At 35.4% G+C, this 20377-nt stretch overlaps 1 protein-coding gene across 7 annotated transcripts in view; it reads left to right on the top strand.

Annotated features, from left to right (window-relative positions):
- Sema3a (sema domain, immunoglobulin domain (Ig), short basic domain, secreted, (semaphorin) 3A) overlaps positions 1-20377 on the top strand; it is a 478664-nt gene that overhangs the window by 377679 nt on the left and 80608 nt on the right. For all 7 annotated transcript variants that reach the window (XM_006503557.4, XM_011240665.3, NM_001243072.1 and 4 more), the window contains 1 exon segment: positions 13704-13797. In XM_006503557.4, the coding sequence (XP_006503620.1) occupies positions 13704-13797 (94 nt within the window).

Raw genomic sequence — 20377 nt, forward strand, 5'->3', positions numbered from 1 at the left:
TACCAAAACCCAGCAGATCTGTTTTTTGCAGTATTTCTTCCAAAATAGTAATGATCATGGTTGAAGCCTTTGCTTACTTGCTAAAATATCAAAGTTTTATCTTATCATTATGACACACTTGAATGGCAAGTTTTAGCTAAAACAAAGTTTGGTATAAATAAAATGCTCATCAGTTTGGCCTTGTCACATTCAATATGGCATCTCTGTGGGGGAAGGGGGACATATGATTAAGTTCAGATTTTTCAATTCAAATGCTCTTCTTATTGACAGATTTACATTTAACTTGGTAACATTTCTCAGTTTTACCCTAACATGGATGTGAGAGGAAAGTTTATGAGAAGTAGAATAAACTAATAACTTTATTAACATAATTTGTAATATACTTTTTTGCTTTAAGGTGTGCTAAGATCACCCATGCAAAGTCATACACAAAATAGCCACATGAAAAGATAAGTGGGCAACCCCTTCTTCGCTCTCTGCCTCTTTGATTTTCTTTCTGTCTGAGCTTGCTTTACTAGGTCTCATTGTGGCAAAACTATGCAGAGTAAATTGGTCATGTTCTGGAATTTCTCATTCTAGCCAAGATAGGAAATTTCTTTCATTATTATACACCTTGGGAGTTAGCAGACATTCATAGTTGAATAATTATACCATGACAGGCATGTGATATCTGCATAAACTCAAATTAAGCTCCTATTAAAAACATAATCTGCATGAAGTATGCACACATGTGCTTTCTGTTTCCTTTGGTTTATATCATTAATTTTAATGATGACAAAAAGCAGATGAATTACGGCCCTGAGGTTGTGTGGGGGACCCAGATAAATTCAGATCCCTTAAGTTTGAGAGGGCAAATCCTATTTAATCCAGCTAGAGGGCATGCTGTGCTGGTACTAGGAGAGGGGTGAACAAAGAGATACTACTTTCCTACAAACCTTGAAACAAAGTGACTTCATGTATTTTTGAACAAATACAGTAAGATGCTAATTCTTCTCATTCCTTTTAATGTCTACACATGACAATATGAGGATGAATATTGAATACATCACCATGTGTCAGAGGCTAGTCAAATAAGGTTAATTAGGAACCTGCCATCTTCATGAACTGCAAGAGCTAGACTATATGTATTATATATATATATATATATATATATATATATATATATATATATATACACACACACATATATATATATAAAACACATATATGAGCACTGTATGCATTTGAATATTCAAGACAAATAAATCTATTAAAAACATTAGATTTTTGTTTTTCTACTATTAAGTCTACAACCAATTTATCTGCTTTTGCTACAAACAAGAACTATGAAGTAGACAAGTCACTGTTTGCTTGTTTATTTATTTGCAAATACATATAGATCTAATGGCAACATATATCTCAATATGGTATAAAAATACAATAAGCACCTTGAAAATGAATGCTAAGAGATCTGATAAGCAGATCGTGGCTATTGTTTTTCAAAAAAAAAAATCCTCACACTATCAGAACAAGAATGCCTATTGATTGATTGATTGATTGATTGATTACTTTGAGGCGGACAAGGTAGGCACGCTCCTGCCTCAGTCATTAAGTTTTTAGGGCTCTAAGATTACTGACATGAGCCACCATGCTCAACTAACAATGTATTTATGATAAATAAAACTATGATATCAAAACCTCTGAATAATTTACATATGATAGCCATGCCATTATACCTTATGATTCGCTTGACATTTGCAAAAAAAAATATAAAATCTCTCCATTTCATAAATAAGTATCTTGGCATTTTAATTGGAACTTTAAAACTTGTTCTAGAACATATAATTAATAGTATATGCAATTCTAGATAAAAACTATAGGTCTCAGAAAGAAGAAACATTGATGTTCTTATTATGTCTACCCTAAGGGTTAAATAATAAGAAAATTCAAAATTACAAGAAGTAACAAAAAAACCCCACATTATATCTGGAGATTAAATTAAGAAGTAAAATTTTTGTTACCTTATGACAATAGTTGCACAGACAGTAGAGATAGACGTGAAGGAAATAGAGCAAGCAACCCTCTTGGGGTCAAAATGTAGGTGAACTCTCTAGGAATGGTATCATTTTTCTAGGAATGTTTATGAAATTATTTGTCCCTGTATTATGGATCCACGTAATAATTATCTAGAAACAGTTTTTGTATTAAAAATAGAAGACCCTATAGTATAATGAGAATTAGAGATTAACCATTTTAATAAATATTATATGGAACCATATTTCATTAATGTATTGATTTAATAATTTATTAATGTATGTTGTTAATGTAGATAGATGTAATTTTTATAAAAATATGTTATATTTGACACTATGGTGGTATTTTCTGTGGTAATTTTGATATGAAATATTTTTTAAGTGGAAATCATTCCATGGAATGAATCGACTCAAGTATTTCAGCTTCTAAAACTTCATTTAAGATAACAAATATTTTAGTTATTATATATCTTAACTGAACAACTCAAAAAGGAAGAAGAAATTATTAGTATATATGCACTTGAGAATCCTTACAGGTTCACATTTTCCTTAACTTATTTTTTACCACCTTTCCTTTTTAGCTCTTCACAGTTCTTATTTGCAGGCACTTTTGCTTGGATTACTGTAGGGATTATAAAATTGTAATGTGACATGAATGTAAATCAGTTAAGGGCAAGGCAATGGTATAATCAGGGGGAACATTATACCTGTGTATTCACATAGCGTTACCTTTTAAAATCTCTCAGCACTGGTGACAGAGACCAAAGTTACAATTCCTTTGTTTCTCTCTGTAATGTATATTGTTAAATAACTATTTCTGACAGAGTAATTTTATGATGCTTATTATAGTGATTGCTCTTATATTCCTTTGAAGAGCCAAGGACTCTTAATAGCTCTCAATTTTAAAATAACAGTGCACAATAAAGAGATTTTGAAAGAGGCAGGAAACTAAGTTTGAACAACTTGATTAGAGAGAAATTCAGGGGGCTGAAGTTCAACATCTGAATTTATAAAAAGAAAAATAAAATTAATTAATTAATATCAAGTAACAGAAAATGAGGATGAATAGGAAAAGGCATTTTTGTCAGATGTACAGACAGCAGAGTACACGAATTCAGAGAACATCTATAGTTACAGGCAGGGGAATATTAAAAAGCATCAAGAGAAGCAATTGTAGAGCTCAGAAAGCCACAACCAAGACTCACATCTTGTGAAGAAGCAGTCTCTTTTCACAGACAATAGCTAGAATGTTCCACAATGACTAGGCAAGGTACATGAGCCCTATTATTCATTATAAAGCATGTCCATGCTTTACAGCTACATCCTGGAACCCCAAAGAGAATTTTGGTGCAATAAAGATTAAAAAGCACAAACTAAGAATACGCTAAGTGACTTGATCAAGTCACAACATACACACACATCTGCTTTAAGCTGTGCTAACACTTAATGAGATCAGGCTCTTCACTCCCCAGGCTGTGACAGTTATTCTGTACCTCGAGGCAAGTTCCCCTTTTTCTCTATGCCATCCACATCACTGTCAGATTCATCATAAGATCTAGCCACTTTGATGCCATTGTTATCCAACTGCAACTATCACTCACACCTTCGAAAGCCAGAATAAACAGCTTTTGTTGGCACAGAAAACTTTCCAGTTGGGACCCAAATTTATTGTTCTCTTTTATCTCAATATATGTATATATGCTTCCTTGTGCAAACCCAACTTCATTTTATTACTCAAATGTGGATCACATTTATTTACTTTAGGGATTTCCCCCATTCTGTTTCCTTTAGATAGCATAATCTGACTCCCTGTTGCCTTCAGCACTTTCTGTGGACTCCCCAGAAGATTCTAGCCATCACCAGTGTATAAAAACACATACATGCCCACTCATTTATCACATGCCCTGAAACATCTTTCAAGAATTGAGTCAAACGAAGCCATACTTCAGCATGGAGTTTCTACAACAGAAACATTGCTTGAATTCTTGTCACACCCAGTGTTCCTATCTAAGTAGCTTTAATAGCAGTAATTCTCTTATGAATACATATGAAATGTTATATGTAAGTGCTGACCACATAGTGAGCCCTCAGTTTATAGTCAATTTTGCTAAATGGCTTCCTGACACTTTTAAATTTTATAATAATGACTTTAATGCATTGCTGTTGTATATTACTGAAGTAATTTCAAATTCTGTCTATTAGACCTCTCATTTTCTTATTTCAGATATCTTACATAATAAAAATTCAATGTGTATTTATTTTATAAACAAATGCTTACACTACTACTTTAAGAACATGTAGATTAGCAAATTCTTTAAAATAAACACAATGTGAAACTACCTATAAGAAAGCATGCCTTGGCTGAGCATGGTGGCATATGCCTTTAATCTCAGTACCAGAGGCAAGCAGCTTGCTATGGGTTCAAAGTCAGTCTGTTCTACATAGAAAGAATTGGATTTGACAGGTCAACATAGTGAGAGCTTATCTCAAAAAGTAGAAAAGGAAAAATATTATGTACTGCTATTAAAAAAATCATGTATATAAAATCCAAACAGTTTCTTCAGTTTCTTGTAGCACATGTTTACACCCCAGGCACTCCTTTAATAAATCCAAACGAGTAAATTATGTAGAAAAGCTTTACTAAGATGGTAGGACATACATGAGAAACGTGGCATGAAATAGGAAGACATAATTCTACCATCTAATGAGTTGAACCTTTCCTGAAGGGGGCTACTTTCATGAGAGGCATTGTATTTACTGGCAAACATAATGTAAAGAAGTGATGAACCTCCAGCCCCAAATAAAAAACAAAGATACCAACATGGCAGTGCTTAGGGGTTAGCTCATAGCTCTTACGTTTTATCTTTTAGAACAAGAATGTGGTAATATTTGAACTATATAAATACCAATAATATACTTACATTAGTGGATGGCACCTTTAGAAATTATACACATTTCCCAAATTAACATTATTGTCTGGTTGTTATTTGAGTTGTAGCTAGTATCTTTTATACAACTATGTTCTCACCATGTCATTTTCTTAAATATGTATTAAGATAGAATTATAGAATTTTTATTTTTCTATAGTCACTACTACTTAATAGCTGTTGTCATTCATTCTTTCATTCATTCATTCACAAGCCTTCAATACAATGCAGTGTTCACTGTCTTAATGCAAAAGTAATATAACAAGATATGTATTTCATCTAAAAGAATTTAATATGAAAAAATAATGAGTTATCATTGAGACAAAGGAAGTTATGAATAGATTGTTAGGTAACTTCCAGAGAGAATCTGTTTCCCACTCTGCAAAGATCAGTGAAATGTATCATGAACTATGTATCATTACCTGAACATTAAATTATAAGTTCATTGCTTAACTTTTAGCAATACATGAATGCAAATCTCACTGCATGGACTCTAGTTGTTTTAGCAGACAGCACAGCACACACACACACACACACATACACACAATCATGAAAGTTATTGTGCCATATTTTATTACATGGTTGCATCAATTTTCAACTAGTTTTAGGTTCTGAAGTTGTTTCTAACTATGTTGAAGTTACAAGATTGAGAATCTAAGTAGACAAACAAGTCTGAAAGCAACGGATATGGTTATCTGTTAGCACTGACTTCAGGGTTATGTATTATAACGGATATAATTTTATCTGTTAGGACTGACTTCAGGGCTATGTATTATAATGCTTTCCTGTAACAAAATAAAACTTACTTCACTAATTTTTTCAGTAGGATCTTTCCTTGCACATGTTGTGATTTGGGGCTGATGTCAACTTTTCTGTTCATGAAAAACCTATGAATGGCCAACTCTCTACTCTGCTACTCGGAGGAAGGATTCATTCAGGCAATAAACGGATGCTGTTCCAGAGAGCTTTTGCAGTGCTCTAGCCATAAGCCATGTGTGACTGTGGCCCATTTGAATTGCGACTAATGCCAGCGAGCAATGGAAGTTTTCCTGTTTTAAATTAATAGAAATTAAAGTAGGAGACATGAGTCAGGGCTGTACATGGTTGCACAGTGTTAGTCTGGAGTCACCCTGTTAGGGAAAGTAAGTTCCGGATGAATCTGATCCCAAAAGGAACTTCTTTGTCGAAGCACAGTATACCACAATATTTCCTGTGATATCTTATTGCATTCTTAATGAACTGAAGTCCACAGATTTTTCCCCGTCTAATCATTGCCTGTTTGCACTTGTTAATTAAGGAATGCACAAAGAAAACTAATAAAACATGTTTGCAAAAACCAATAAAGAATTCTCTTGGGAAGTGACTTCTAAAATTAATCTTTAAGGAAAGGTCATGATGGGGTTGGAAACAGTTGTAAGAGAGGAAGGAGAGGTTTTCAGAGAGCACAGAATCATGGCAGAGTAAAGGAAGACTATGAACTCAAATTATCTTTGAAATATGGTATATTCTTTGAGAGGTTGGAAGAGGAGAAAAGGAAACTCAAAAGTTCAAAAAATACATTCTTTAAAAATTTTATGAAGTACTATTTTTTCACAAAATATTTTATAATTTCCCAAAACAGTGTGTATTCTTCCACATATAAGCAGGTTTTTATTTGCTTTGCATTTTTTACACATCATTCATGTTTTACTCATTAAATAAAATAACTTAAATTGCAACATTATTGCCAACATTTATTACTTGGACAAGATTGAGATTTAAGAAATTTATTGCCATGATGTCACCAATGGTTTCTAATTTATAAGACTTTGGAGCAGACATTAGCATGGTTATTATTTCCTCTAATGCCTTACCTCACCAGTCCAGTAACATTCAGGAAATCCAAAAGACAAAGGGGAAAGAGTAGTCTTGAAAGCTAAAAATAGTCGTTGAAAACTGATGCAATTGTGTAATAAAATATGGCACAATAACTTACAAGATGTCTGTATAGTGCCTGCTAAAGCCATTAGAGTCTATGCAGTGGGTTCACGTGTTGCTAAAAATGAATAACTGTTTCAGCGTAAGTAAACTGAAGAAGCTATGTACTTTAATTATGCTCATAGGCTTTGGGATCTTTGGTCAATATTTGCATATGTGATATATTTAATATCTTATAAAGGAGAAAGTCAATGAATATCAATCAGATTTCTAAAGGACTTTTGAATTAAGCCCAACCATTAACTATGTAACATATTACATTCACATAGGAAATTAGCACACAATTATAACAATTATATTGTGACAGAATTTGAAACAGTGATCAAATATCATATGTTTTATAGGCCTTTCTCATCAGAAAATGGAAACAATATTAAAGATACCCCACATGATAGATGGGATACTTACATATTTGAAGAATCACTTTATTTTTAAATTAATTGTGTGTACGTGTCAGCTTGTGAAAAAGTGCATAAATGTAAGTGTGTGTTGATGCCCAGAGAAACAGATCATCTGGACCTGGAGGTGTAAATGGGCTACTTGATATGGGTACTGCAAACTAAAGTTGTGTTCTTGCGAGAGCAATATGTATTCCTAACCATTCAGCTATCTCTGCAGCTCAAGAAGAATGAATTTTAATGAGCATTTTTTTAAATTAAAATACATTGATATTTTGAATATAATCTTTCACTCTTCCAACTCTTTTGAAATCCTTCCACTACTCCCAACCCACTAAACTTTATGTTTTGTTCTTCCTTTAAAAAACAAAACAGAAAGAGTATGTGTGCACACGCGCACATGTGCACACACACACACACACACACACACATACACACAAATACACATACACATTAAAACCCAACATAGAATCTATTTGTGCTGCCATCTACTCTTATACATGAACAATGCCCTGAGTATCTTTGATACATCCAATGTTGCTCAGCTGAAGAAAACTGATTCTCCCTCTCCCAGAAGCTATCACTTGCAAATAGTTTCTTGGATAGGGATGAATTTTGTGTCCCCTTCTGCTTCTCTGTGCTTTAATTTTGTATGGCTTGAAAATGTGCAGGTCTTGAGCATGCTGTCACAGTCTCTTTGAGTTCTTAAATGTAACTGCCCTGTTGTATCTGGAAAAGTCTTTCCAACATCATCTACCACCTTTGGCTCATGCAATCTCTGCCTTTTCTTCAGCATAGATCTCTGAACCTTGAGGAAAAGACGGTAAACACAACTCATTTAGGTGCAGAAGGTTACAAAGGTCCTCGCTGACTTTGAATTTTCCAGTTATGAGGCTTTTTATTAGGTACAATCTATTGCAAATGAAGCTTCTCTGATGAAGGTTTGCCTATGTACTTATCTAAGGTATGGTGATATGTCATTAGGAGTCATTACTATGGTTGGTTAACAGAATAATATTAGCAGATTTGCCCTGGGATCCACGACATATCTAGTCTCAAGTTCATAGTCTCATTAGGAGTATTAGTGTGGATTCCATATCATGAAACAGGCCTTAAATCCAATAGAAAAGTAGCTTGTGCATTACATAACACTTGTGCTATCATGGTAACAGAAGGCTTGCCTTGTAAATGCTCATTATTATAGCTTGCAGAGCTCCTAACTGAGTGAGATTAATGATTTTTCCCCATCTGGTAATATTCATAGTGCCTTATAGCACAATGAATATATTCAAAAGGATCAAAGCTTCTCTTTGAGCACTGGCTAGATCTCTTCAAGTTTGATGTCCTAAGTAAGTGGTTTCTTTAGCAATAGGGTCATACTGTCAGGTTGCAGAGGGAACTGATAGCACTGGCAGTAATCTTTGAGATTTGGAAGAATGTCTAAGAGAGCTCTTTATCCAATGACTTAAGTTATAACTCACTAGTAACACTGGGGAATTCTATTTGATAGCATATGATGACTAGTTGGGGCATTGTCTCCCCCATTATAGAGTAACTATTTACACTAAATTCTCTCTCTCTCTCTCTCTCTCTCTCTCTCTCTCTCTCTCTCTCTCTCTCTCTCTCCCTCCCTCCCCCTCCCTCTCCCTCCCCTCCCTCTCTCTCTTTCTCTGTGAGTATGTGTGCATATTTTAGATGCTTCGATAGCAGTAGATTTCCCTATTGCTTCACAAAATGCCTTTGTTATTAGCTATCCCTTCCTGTATTCTCTCTTTTGTCCTGACCTTCCACCTTCCATTCCCATGTAATCCTCCTATTCGAATCCCCCCCTTTATCCTGTCATAATACTGCATTCTGTTCCTTAGAAGAATCCCCTTTGGCTACCTAAACCCTGTGGGTATGGCAGTTTTGCATTCTGTTTCTGCATTATTCTGTTTATTCATGATTGTTGTTTCTAGCTCCATCAAGTTTCATTAAAATTTCATAATTTCCTTTCTCTTAACAGCTGAATAATATTCCATTATATAAGTGTGCCACACTTTCATTATCTGTCCATCAATTGATGGGCACCTAAGATGTTTTCAATTTCTTTCTATTATAGAACAGCAATGAATATGGTCTACAGTAAGGTCTAGTGTCCTTGGGGATATTCCCAGAACCTTGTATAATAGCTTTTTTGAGGAACCCCCACATGATTTCTATAGTGGCTTTAGGAGTTTGCACTTCCACCAGCATTACATGAATGTCTCCTTTCCCCACATAATCTCTAGCATCTGCGATCATTTGTTTTATTAATCTTGGCATTTATTACTGGGGGAAGATAAAATCTCAAAGTGGTTTTAATTTGCATTTACCAGAAAGCAAAAGATTAAATATTACTTCTCATTCATTTATATTTCAACTTACTTTATTGATTTACAATCCAGCTGTCGCCCCTCCTCCCACTTTCCCTTCCCAGGGTTCCTCATCCCATTCTTGCTCCGATCTGTATCCAAGAGGATGCTCCCCCACCACTAAGCCACCCCTCTCTGGGGCCTCAAATCTCTGGAGGATTAGGAGCATTTTTTCTTACTAAAGCAGACCAGTCAGTCCTCTGCTATATATGAGTCAGAGGCCTCAGAACAGCTCAGGTATGCATCCTGTTTGGTGGCTCTCAGGGGTCCATCTTAATTGAAATTGCTGGTCTTCCTATGGGGTCGCCCTCCTCTTCAGCTTCTTCCATTCTTCCCCTAATTCAACCATAGGGATCCCCAACTTCAGTCTAAAGGTTGGGTGTAGGTATCTGCCTGTGTCTGTCTCAGTCAGCTGCTGGTTGGGTCTCTCAGAGGACAGCCATGTCTGTAAGATAGGCTCCTGTCTGTAAGTCCCTCATTGCATCAGTAATAGTGTCAGGACTTGGTGTTTGCCCAGGAGGTGGGTCCCTAGTTGGGCCCCCATCACTTGATTGCCTTTCCCTCAGTCTTTTCTCTAGTTTTGTCCCTTTAGTTCTTTTAGACAGGAACACTATTAGAAGTGGGCTAACCTTGTTTATTTTTATACCCCATTTTTAACATCGGCTTATTTGCTTTCGTTGAGGTGAGTGTATTTGTTTGTGTGATATAAGTGCTAACTCTCTATCAGGTGTATAATTGTAAAGATTAATTGGTAAAGAAATTGTGAATGTTGTAGAAATGAGTTTTTGTAGGTATCTTATTTAACAATATTACGATTTCTAAAAATTATCAACTTTTTTCCTTTCCTTGTTGTTTTGAAACACAATCTCAGGTAGCTCAGGCTAGCCTCAAACTTATCAAGTAGTCAGGGATAACTTTGGACCTCTAATCTTCCAACCTCCACCTTCCAACTCTTAGGATGATGGGTGTATCACTATCAGTAAGATGTTTAACAAATTGCCCTCTACCTTCATTTGAGGAAAAGGAAAAACACACATATACTAAAAAATAATCAACATTTTTACAGTTTGTAGATTGTTACACTGTTTGTTTTGTTTTACAATAAAGTCTTTCAAATATACTTTTATCCAATAAGAAGGAAGAACAATTTTAGTGTTCTATGAGAGAACAAATATTCATAAAAACCCATACTGTTTTACTTGTGGGCATATAAGGACATTTGCCCTGTGACATGAGAAATTTTGATAAGCATGAGACACAATGGTTTTACTATAGTAAAACATCTATTTTAGGGACGATTATAATATTTTACATAGTTTCACAACACATTTTTACATAAAAGTGAGGTTTTTCTTATTCCGTTGTGATGAGGAATCTTAGTTTTAGAAGGGATTAGGGTCTTGCCTGAGGTCCAAAGGTAGCAAAAGGCAGAGCCAGGAATAACAGCCATTTTGTTCAATTTCAGCATCTTTGGACCCATTTCCACATGTAATGGGTATGGGCTTTATACTATAAGTGTGTGTATGCAAGTAACTTTATATACCGCTGTCTACAGAATGTAGATATATATTCCATGACCACATCTCACTGGACTGGAAAGAAAACTGCATGTGTTTGCAGCACTATAGAATCCTATAAGAACAGAGAACATTTAATAGAAGACGTTCAGAAATCTAAATAGCAGTTATAGTTAAAGGAAAGGTATTTCATCATCAGGAGGAGTGATTAACGTAATATTTATATGTGAAGTTAATGAAAAAAGAAAGCGATTTCTGAGTATATTATCCGTTACCATGACCAATAATCATGTTTTTTTCTTTTAAACTATAACTGACAGACTGAACCTCTGGTCCCTTGAAGCCTAATCTTTTACTATGTAAATCAAATACTACATGACATTGGAAGTTCAGCTCCTCTAAGTTGGCATTGTTTAATTAACTTGGATATAGGATCTGAGATATCATGTCTTTCATACTTTGAAAAAAATAGCTTCTTTTTGTCAGAGGGTATCATAAAAGGTCTATGAGTAAAAGAAACAACAGCATTTGTACCATTCTTTCCATGACATCTTTCAGTGTTTCTTCCAACTTTCAATAAATATTCATACTTAGTGATTACAATAGCATTTTATTTAATTTGCACAATATAGTCTCAAGCATAGATATACCCTCCCAAATTTATATTTTTGTAGGTCTAATTTTAATAAAATACATGAGATCAATCTATTACTTATAAGCTTTTCTGTATCTTCATTAGTGTAAGTTAATAATTTTCATAATATATTTCTGTTACTGAAGTATCTAAACTAAGGTTAGATCTCTGGTGATTAGTCAATCATAATTAAGTACTAATATATTATTTCATTACATTAAAAATTTTACAATATGAGTAGCAGCTTATTTTAAATATGCATACTCTTAGAATGATCATGTGAACAACATTAAAAGCAAAATAACCTGCTATTTATTTTTCTGCATTAAGATACTTTATATAAATTATATAGTAACTTTCCGAATAATACTGTAAGGTTAAACATTTCCATTAAAATTGAGATTTTTAAACAAGAAGCTCAGAGTTATGTTATGGCCACATGAAATCTTAATCTGATTTTTTGCCAAGCTGGGCTTGGTGCCTATATCACTAACATTCCCGCTTTAACTGCAAGATTCTTAGAAACCCCATAAATTATTACACAGTATGAATTTCAGAACAAAGCTAAAGCACCATCATTGCTAGCAGACAGCAGATTCAAAATACTGAATTAATGAAAATAAAGATGAAGACAGGTAATTCACGGTCACTGTAACAGAGCTGTAGAGTGGCTCAGTTTCCTTCCTTTTGCACTTTTCTCTGCAATTCAAAATGGTTTCTAAGAGTTCTAACTTGAAACTGTGCCATTAGTTCCATCAGAAATAGTAAGTGTTAAAGTGGTCCTTACTGACCATAAAATGAATCGTTTGCCATTGTAAGTTAGAAAATACTTTTATGTGATTAGTAGAAAAACTGCCAAGACCACTATTTTATTTTAGTCTATGGACATGATAATGCACTACTGGAAAAAACATACATATTCTGACCTAATTCATACCCAGGTCACCTGTGTATGCCAGAAGTGCTCCTGAGTTTACTTCCTTGTCACTTATACCTAGCAATATACATTCAGACAGAGGGCTCTTAGCCATGAGTCCAAGGTCTACTTATTCAGCTTTTGTTGTCATGCCTGCCTGTTATACATATGTTACCCTGTGCCATGAGCATACTTCTGTATGCAGTTATAAGTTTATTCCTGCATCTTGGTACTGCACCCTCCAAAAGAGTTGACCTACCTGTTAAATGTGTTCAGTGTTTTCTTGATGCCACCCCAGAGGCAAACTCTGCCAAAAGTACAGTGGCTTCCTTGAAAGAGACAAGGATAGTTTCATGTCCCTTGGTTGTTAATGTCACGAAATTCCAGGAGAAGCATACAAGTTACAGAGAACAGAGGAAGGAAATTGACTGCTCTGGATTGTGTATACTGAAAATCAGATAGAAATTGTTTAGAAGTGTAATCTGTTATTTTCTTCTACATAATAAAGAAAATGAGTTGCTGCATAACACCTAAACTTTATTTCCCCAAGAGCCCTTTGTATATGGCATAGATGTGCTTAGCTCTTTGTATATAACATATATATACTTGGCACACATGAAACATTAAAAGAGCAACCTAATCCTACAATAACATATCCTGCTCTTTGGCCTTCATTTGTATCTTTTTAGTTGTAGCATGCTCACAGATTTAAAAAAAATCATCAAAAAAAAAAATAAGTAGCTATTTGGCTAGTATGCTAGTATGAGCTCTTTCAATCCATTTAGTTTATTTTGTCATCACTCAAGTTTTCACAAATTAACGTACTCCATACTGGATGTGAATAATCAACTTCTCTTTGATTTATTGACATGTTGAACAAATGCTTCTTTTATAAATAAATCAAATATTTCTCTTGTTTTACTCTTCAGGACAACATTTTTAAGCTGCAGGACTCACATTTTGAAAACGGTCGTGGGAAGAGCCCTTATGATCCCAAACTACTGACTGCCTCTCTTCTAATAGGTATGTAGCCATAAATTGATTAAACGGTGAATCCGTTATAACTAATATCATGGTGCTCTATTCTTTTAACCTGCCAAGATTTTCAATTCTTATTTGTTAATAATGTCAGGAGGAGAAAATGTTCATGAACACATTTTATAAACTGGAGAAATAAATCAATTATTGTTGACTGTTGTTTGCCCTACTCAACCTAAGTCATGTTCAGGGAAACAGTCCCACCTGTGCCTTTAGGATGGTTGGCCGAATCATTGCACTTCCGTGGTTGAAGTTTAAATTTTTATTTTTCTTTGATTTTTTTCTTTTTATATTTATTTATTTTATGTATATGAATAAACTTTTACTGTCTTCAGATATACCAGAATATTGTTTTTATTTTTTAAGACTGTTTTTATTTTAATTTCATGAAAAACTAGAGTAAACATTTTGAGATATGGCTATGAAAGAACAGCATTCAGTGTACCATGAAAGTTGCACTTCAAGGCACGGTTTTAACATTTGGACAGCATGATGAAGCCAAGGGGAGGGATGGTTGCCAGAGACTCCCTTGAAGTATTTTCTTTGACTCACTGGAGTATCTTGTCATATGTGTGAGCCTAAGGAAAGTATTTTGTCATATGTTCTCTGGCTTTGGCATCTTCTTTGCTTAAACACTGGCGTGGTGGTGTAGGTGACTCCCTTTGTCCTTTATGCTCATCATCTCTTTTCTGGGTTTTTCTTCCTTTTTTTTATTAATTATTCCATTCATTTACATTTCAAATGATATCCCACTTTCTGGTTACCCCTCCATAAAACTCCATGTCACATTTGCCCTCTCCCTCCTCCCCTTTGCCTCTATGAGGGTGCTCCCCCACCCGTCCACCCTCTCCTTGCCCCACCGCTCCAGCATCCCCCTATGCTGACGGAAGAACTGGATTTTTCTTCTTTATCTCTGCTGCAGAGGACTGGAGAATACTTAACAGTACAAAGGTTAAAGTGAGGGGGAAAGAAGTCAGAGTGCTAGTGTGTGCTGCAAGGTGAAGAGTTTTTAGACAGACTTTTAAATATCTGAAAACAGGGCTTAACTAAATAGAAGCTAAAAGCAAGGAATCACGCAATGCCTTTGTCCTCACCTGGCCTTCCTCCACTACTCCCTTCTTCCCCTTTAGGACTTTACAATTTTCCTAGCTTTTTAGATTTGGTTGTATCAAAAATTCTCCACATGCTATATTTTTGCATTTCTTACATGTATATAGAGTGTAAAAATTAAAATTTCAGACATCAAAGTTTAGTTGAATTTTTAAAATAAATTAGTGTTTAGCTTGTTTCTTGTAAGTCATAAGGCTTTTCAATTCTTTTTGAAATTGCTTTTTATACTCATGAAAATAAAACTCTAGTCATATAAGCAACCGCATTAACCACAGAAATACATGTCCACTATTGTCCCGTGTTTACTTTATCACTAATCTTTGTTCTCTTTAGAATAAAATATTACAATATAAATTATCTCTTTCATAGCTTCTCAACTAGACAATTCTAACCCTTTTTATCCTTTTATGGGGCATTTAAAAAACCTTTTAAACCTGAAGAAAAGCTGCATGCTTAGCAAACTTATAATTTCCCTGTTCGTGGGTAACCTAATGTTTACACGTTGATGCCTTCCTCTTGCATACATACTGAAATTTGAAAGTTGCCTTAAACAGTGAAGAGGAATCTTACCTTGTTCTAACTTGCAATCCCTATTTTTTTAAATTGCACACTAAAAAATGAGAAATATTATTTAAAAAGCAGTCTGCAAAAAAATGTGCCTAAAGCTGTGTTAGCTTGTGGTATGCTCCTCAGAAGGGATTTGCTTATTTATTTTATTATTCTACTGAGAAAGGATGATGACAGTTGGTATTACATAGCTCCTATGGTATGCAACCACACAAAGTCCACGAAAAAAAAGAAAGTCCAAAGTTTGATTTTATATTGGGGTTTCTTTGAAAAAGATGTATAGGTTGCTGAAAAGGAAAAGAGAGAGAAAGAAGTCCAGCATGACGTTGTGTGTCTGAGAAAGAACAATAGACCTTTCAGAAGTTCAGGCTTTCCACGAGAGTCTAGACGTAAGATACCCACCACAGCAAAATGTGGCCAGAAACGTTCAGAGTAATGAAATGCTTATTAGTGAACCAAAATAAATTAAATTCTGAATCAGCTTAAAAACAACAGGCAGAAGTAGTAACAGCCCCTTCCATTGTTGGTAAAATCCCTTAACATGCCCACAACGATATATTGAAAATGTTTGAATATTTATTGATGAATTTGGTGTGTTGGGGATGCCAGTGCTGCAGCAGCACAGAGTGCATGTGGAGGTCAGAGGACGAGTGGCGGGAGTTGCTTCTCTCCTTCTACCATGTGAGTTGTGGGAATTGAACTCCAGTGGACAGACTGGTGGCTAGTGGCTTTATCCACTGGCCGTCATTGCCTCCCGTGAAACACTGTTTTCATTCAATAGCTATAACATTTTTACTGAGGCTGTTTGCTTTAGATGTGTATTACAAATTCTCCTCAGAGTACGTAAAATCCCCTTTATTGACGTTTTAGGTATTTTCTGTTATACTGCTTTAATATAAATTTTAGTTTTAATATGATTTATTAGTTTTACAGGTCTTTTAAGTACAAATATTTCTTCATTAACCAAACTTTGGATCTAGAATACTAAGCACACTGAAATGTAAAGAAGGTACTTTACAGATCAGAAGGTAGGCGTGTGGGAGTTCTAGCCTCTCACATAATGAGTTTTCCTCCTCAGTTCAGCACATAAAACAGAAAGTACAAGGGCACTTCTTTCTCCAAATCTGGGTTTCACTCAAAACATCTCTGAATTTATCTTAGCAGAAGATATTATCCTTAGCAGATGGTATTTATACTTGCAATGCCAGTATGAAGCTGTTCAACCAATAGTAAATGTTAAAGCCAAGGACACTTAAAAATGGAGTTTATACAAACTACCAAAGTTTAGTAACCTCTCTGCAAATTGCCATAGGTTTTTAAATGTTGACTACAGACAACTAGATTTTTTTCCCTTGATAAAGGCATAGCTACCAAAAGTGCCCAAATCCAATTACATGCTCTAAAATTTTTAAGTCACCTTAATAAAGTTAATTTTTCAATTTTTTAAATAATGGTTTTACAGCAGAACTTATTTTTAAAATATCTCTTAGTTCCTCCACCTGCAAGTATTTTTTGACTTTGTTTAAAATATCCTTATTAAAGATAGCATTTGTTCCCCTGCTCAGTATAAATACCAGGTGTGAACGGAGCACAGGAATAAAACCTAGTACTTGCCACACTAATTAAATAGTAACTCACATTTTCATGATATGAAGGAATAGCTAACTTGAGAGCAGTTTGTTTTCTCAGTGAAATTTCTCCCAGGCAATGAAGAACTAATAATTTAGAAGTATTCCATCAGCAAGGGGTGTTACTTTAAGCTGGAACTCTGCCTTACCTTAGGAAAGAACATAATTTGGCATTAAAACATGCTCTCAGTGGGTATAAGAACAAAAAAAAAGGTACTCCCTACCGTGGTTAGATATAATTGAGAACATTATTTGAACCTCTTTGAGCTTCTGTTCTCTGCTATATAAAATAGTATGCTTGGCTGATTCTACCAACTTCTTGGGATAGTTAAATACTGCAGTGTAATAGAGTGCTGCTCTTTGACTGTTTGTGCATTTCTGAAAGTATGTGAAGGAGGATCAGACAAAACAGGTAATAATAGCTGTCCATGAGGAAGCTAGGAAACATGGTTGGTGCCTTATAAGTTTTATGTTTTAAAAATGTGCCATGTGGACACATCATTACAGGAAAGAACAAACTTTAAAAGAACAACCTATAGAGCAAAGCTGGAATACACGTGCTGCTCTCTAGACAGTGGTCAGTAAGGAGGGAAGATGTCGAACTTTTCTTGTATCTACACTCTGGGTCTCATTCCTGTAGTGTGGGTTGGGAATGAAAAAGGAGAGAGATAAACTTATCTTCTTCTTCTGTTTCTTATTACCCACTCCTCTGAGAGTAGAATTTGCTTAAGGTGTTAACAACATAATAGCCTGGTCTTTTCATTTCTTTGATACTTGCACACATTCATGTCACCCTTCTCACCTGAGCCAGAAATGCTGCAATTTCATCAGGAAATTCCTTTTTTCCTTTTTCAGTTTCTCCTCACCACGCCCTTCTCAGGAATTGTAATCCAAGACATTAGCTGATCTAAGCCACATTGTTACTTCAGGTTGAGCTGCGAACAGGGATTCTAGACTGCATGTGAAGTTTTGGTTTTAATACACACTTCCCAGGGAAGTCATCTGTGGTGGATGTGGAGGCCATAGAGCTGTTTTCATTCATCCCAGTAAATTATGCTTCCTTTAGACACAGTTTTAAAAGGTTACCACTAAGACAGAGCGAACATGTACTCAAATCGTTCTCATGGTCTTTGGCGCCTTCTAGATAGTTGAGTTATATCTGTCGGCGCTGTGTATCATCATCTGATGTACTGTTTTTGAGCCGTCAACCTTTCCATGTGAATTTCCATGCTTTAAGTTCTTGCTGGTTAGACAGTGTCCAAACTCTGAGTATATTATTCTACCATCAACTTAACAAAACTGGACACATTCCATCTTTTCTTTCACTAGTGGCTTATTGTACAGAGAGGGCTCAAGGGTATGTATCAACAGTAATGTTACTCCAGACAGGAAAAAAAAAAGTGTGTGTGTGTGTTTGTGTGTATATGTCTGTGTCTGTGTATATATCTTCATATTTTCACTAGTGTGTATCAAAAATACATATTAACACTATGGTCAAGAATCAACATATAATTTGATTACTTTATAAATAACCCAGAAATGATAAAACTTCAGTTTTGTGTCACTGTTACCCTTACCTGTTCCCAAACATAAGCTGCTGGGCATTATGTTAACTCAAAACTACATGGATCATTTTAGAAAGCCACAGACTATGGCACAATTGCGGCACATGCTGAAAATGTTCAAATGTATTAACTGGCACAGACGAGGTCTTCTATGTCTGCTTAGCAACAACTAAAAAAGTAAGAGAAGGGTATTTTGCCACCTAGAATATAAGCAAAAATAACAAAGATGTTACATCTTCTATGTAACCATCACCTATAATAAGAAGGTCTATGTTTTAGCATGGTAGCCTTACAACTAAGCAAGGACCTGAGTTTAAACCTTCACCCTGGCTCCCTAACTGTTAAGCTGACTACCTTGGACTTCCTGAACTGTAAAACAGGGCAACAACACTTTTTTCTCTCTGGGATGTCAACAGACCTGAATGAGATCATTTGAAGACATCCAGGCAGAGGCTGGCTGCCTGGAAAGCACAGAATGGGACTCAGCTAATGGAACTTCTCTTTCTTGTCCCGCTCCCATCTCTGCCTTTTGTGTTTAGCTCCTGTTAATGACTCTTTCAGTATTAAACTGTGACTGAGGGTCCATGCAGTTCCTGTAGCAAAACACCGAAAGGAATAGAATCTTGAACTCACTGAGTTCCATCTGGGGTTTCCAGAATGGCTTATTCTTCAACAGCTTTGTTAAATCTGAAGACCTAGTGAGGATTTAGGTTTGGTCTTTATAATGTCTTATATCAGTGTGAAACTTGTTCTATACTGGAAACATTCAAAGATACAAAGTAAGCTTGGGAGATAGCTGGATAGTGTGGCAAGCGGGAAACCGGGTTTTTTTTGTTTTTTGTTTGGTTGGTTTTTTTTTGTTTGTTTGTTTGGTTTTTGTTTTTCGAGACAGGGTTTCTCTGTGTAGCCCTGGCTGTCCTGGAACTCACTCTGTAGACCAGGCTGGCCTTGAACCCAGAAATCTGCCTGCCTCTGCCTCCCAAGTGCTGGGATTAAAGGCGTGCGCCACCATACCCTGACCGGGAAATCAGTTTTTGAGTTCCCCATAACCCACAGAAAAATCTTCCCTGGGCTATAAAAGCCATCTGTAACCCCAGCACACAATGAGCAGAGTCAGGAAGAACTCAGGGAAGTCACCTAGCTAACTCTTTGGAATTGGTAAATTCTAGGTTCGGGAGACCCTTCCTCAGTAAGGGCAAAGTGAAAAGGAATGGAGAACATCATCTGAGGTCAAGTTTGGGCCTCCACACACGTAGAGAAATGTGTACCTATCCACAGGGAAACACCCCCCCACACACACACACACACACACACATACAAACTCACAGTGCACCAGTGTAAAAATTAATTTAAAAAAATCAAGAAAATTTTTCAAGAAAAATATTCCTTTTTATAATAAAATACTATGCACTGGTTCCAATGAAAAAATAGTATACCAAATATGTAATTACCAATAAAATAAGTTATACACATGACATTTTTAGATATTTCACCTTGCAAAATGAGGTATTTGAGCCCTAAGTGGCTCACCAATGCAAAACTAAACTATTAGATGAATATAATTTTTGACTCTCGTATTTTGTAAGTTCATCAATGACGAAAATACCAAAATTCATGTTTGGCTATGTTCACTGAATCAGACTTTATTCCTATTTCCTAACTTGTTACTGAATGGGCATCACCGAAATGATCATT

The sequence above is a fragment of the Mus musculus genome, chromosome 5, assembly GCF_000001635.26.
Source record: "Mus musculus strain C57BL/6J chromosome 5, GRCm38.p6 C57BL/6J".
NCBI classification, from domain to species: Eukaryota; Metazoa; Chordata; class Mammalia; order Rodentia; family Muridae; genus Mus; species Mus musculus.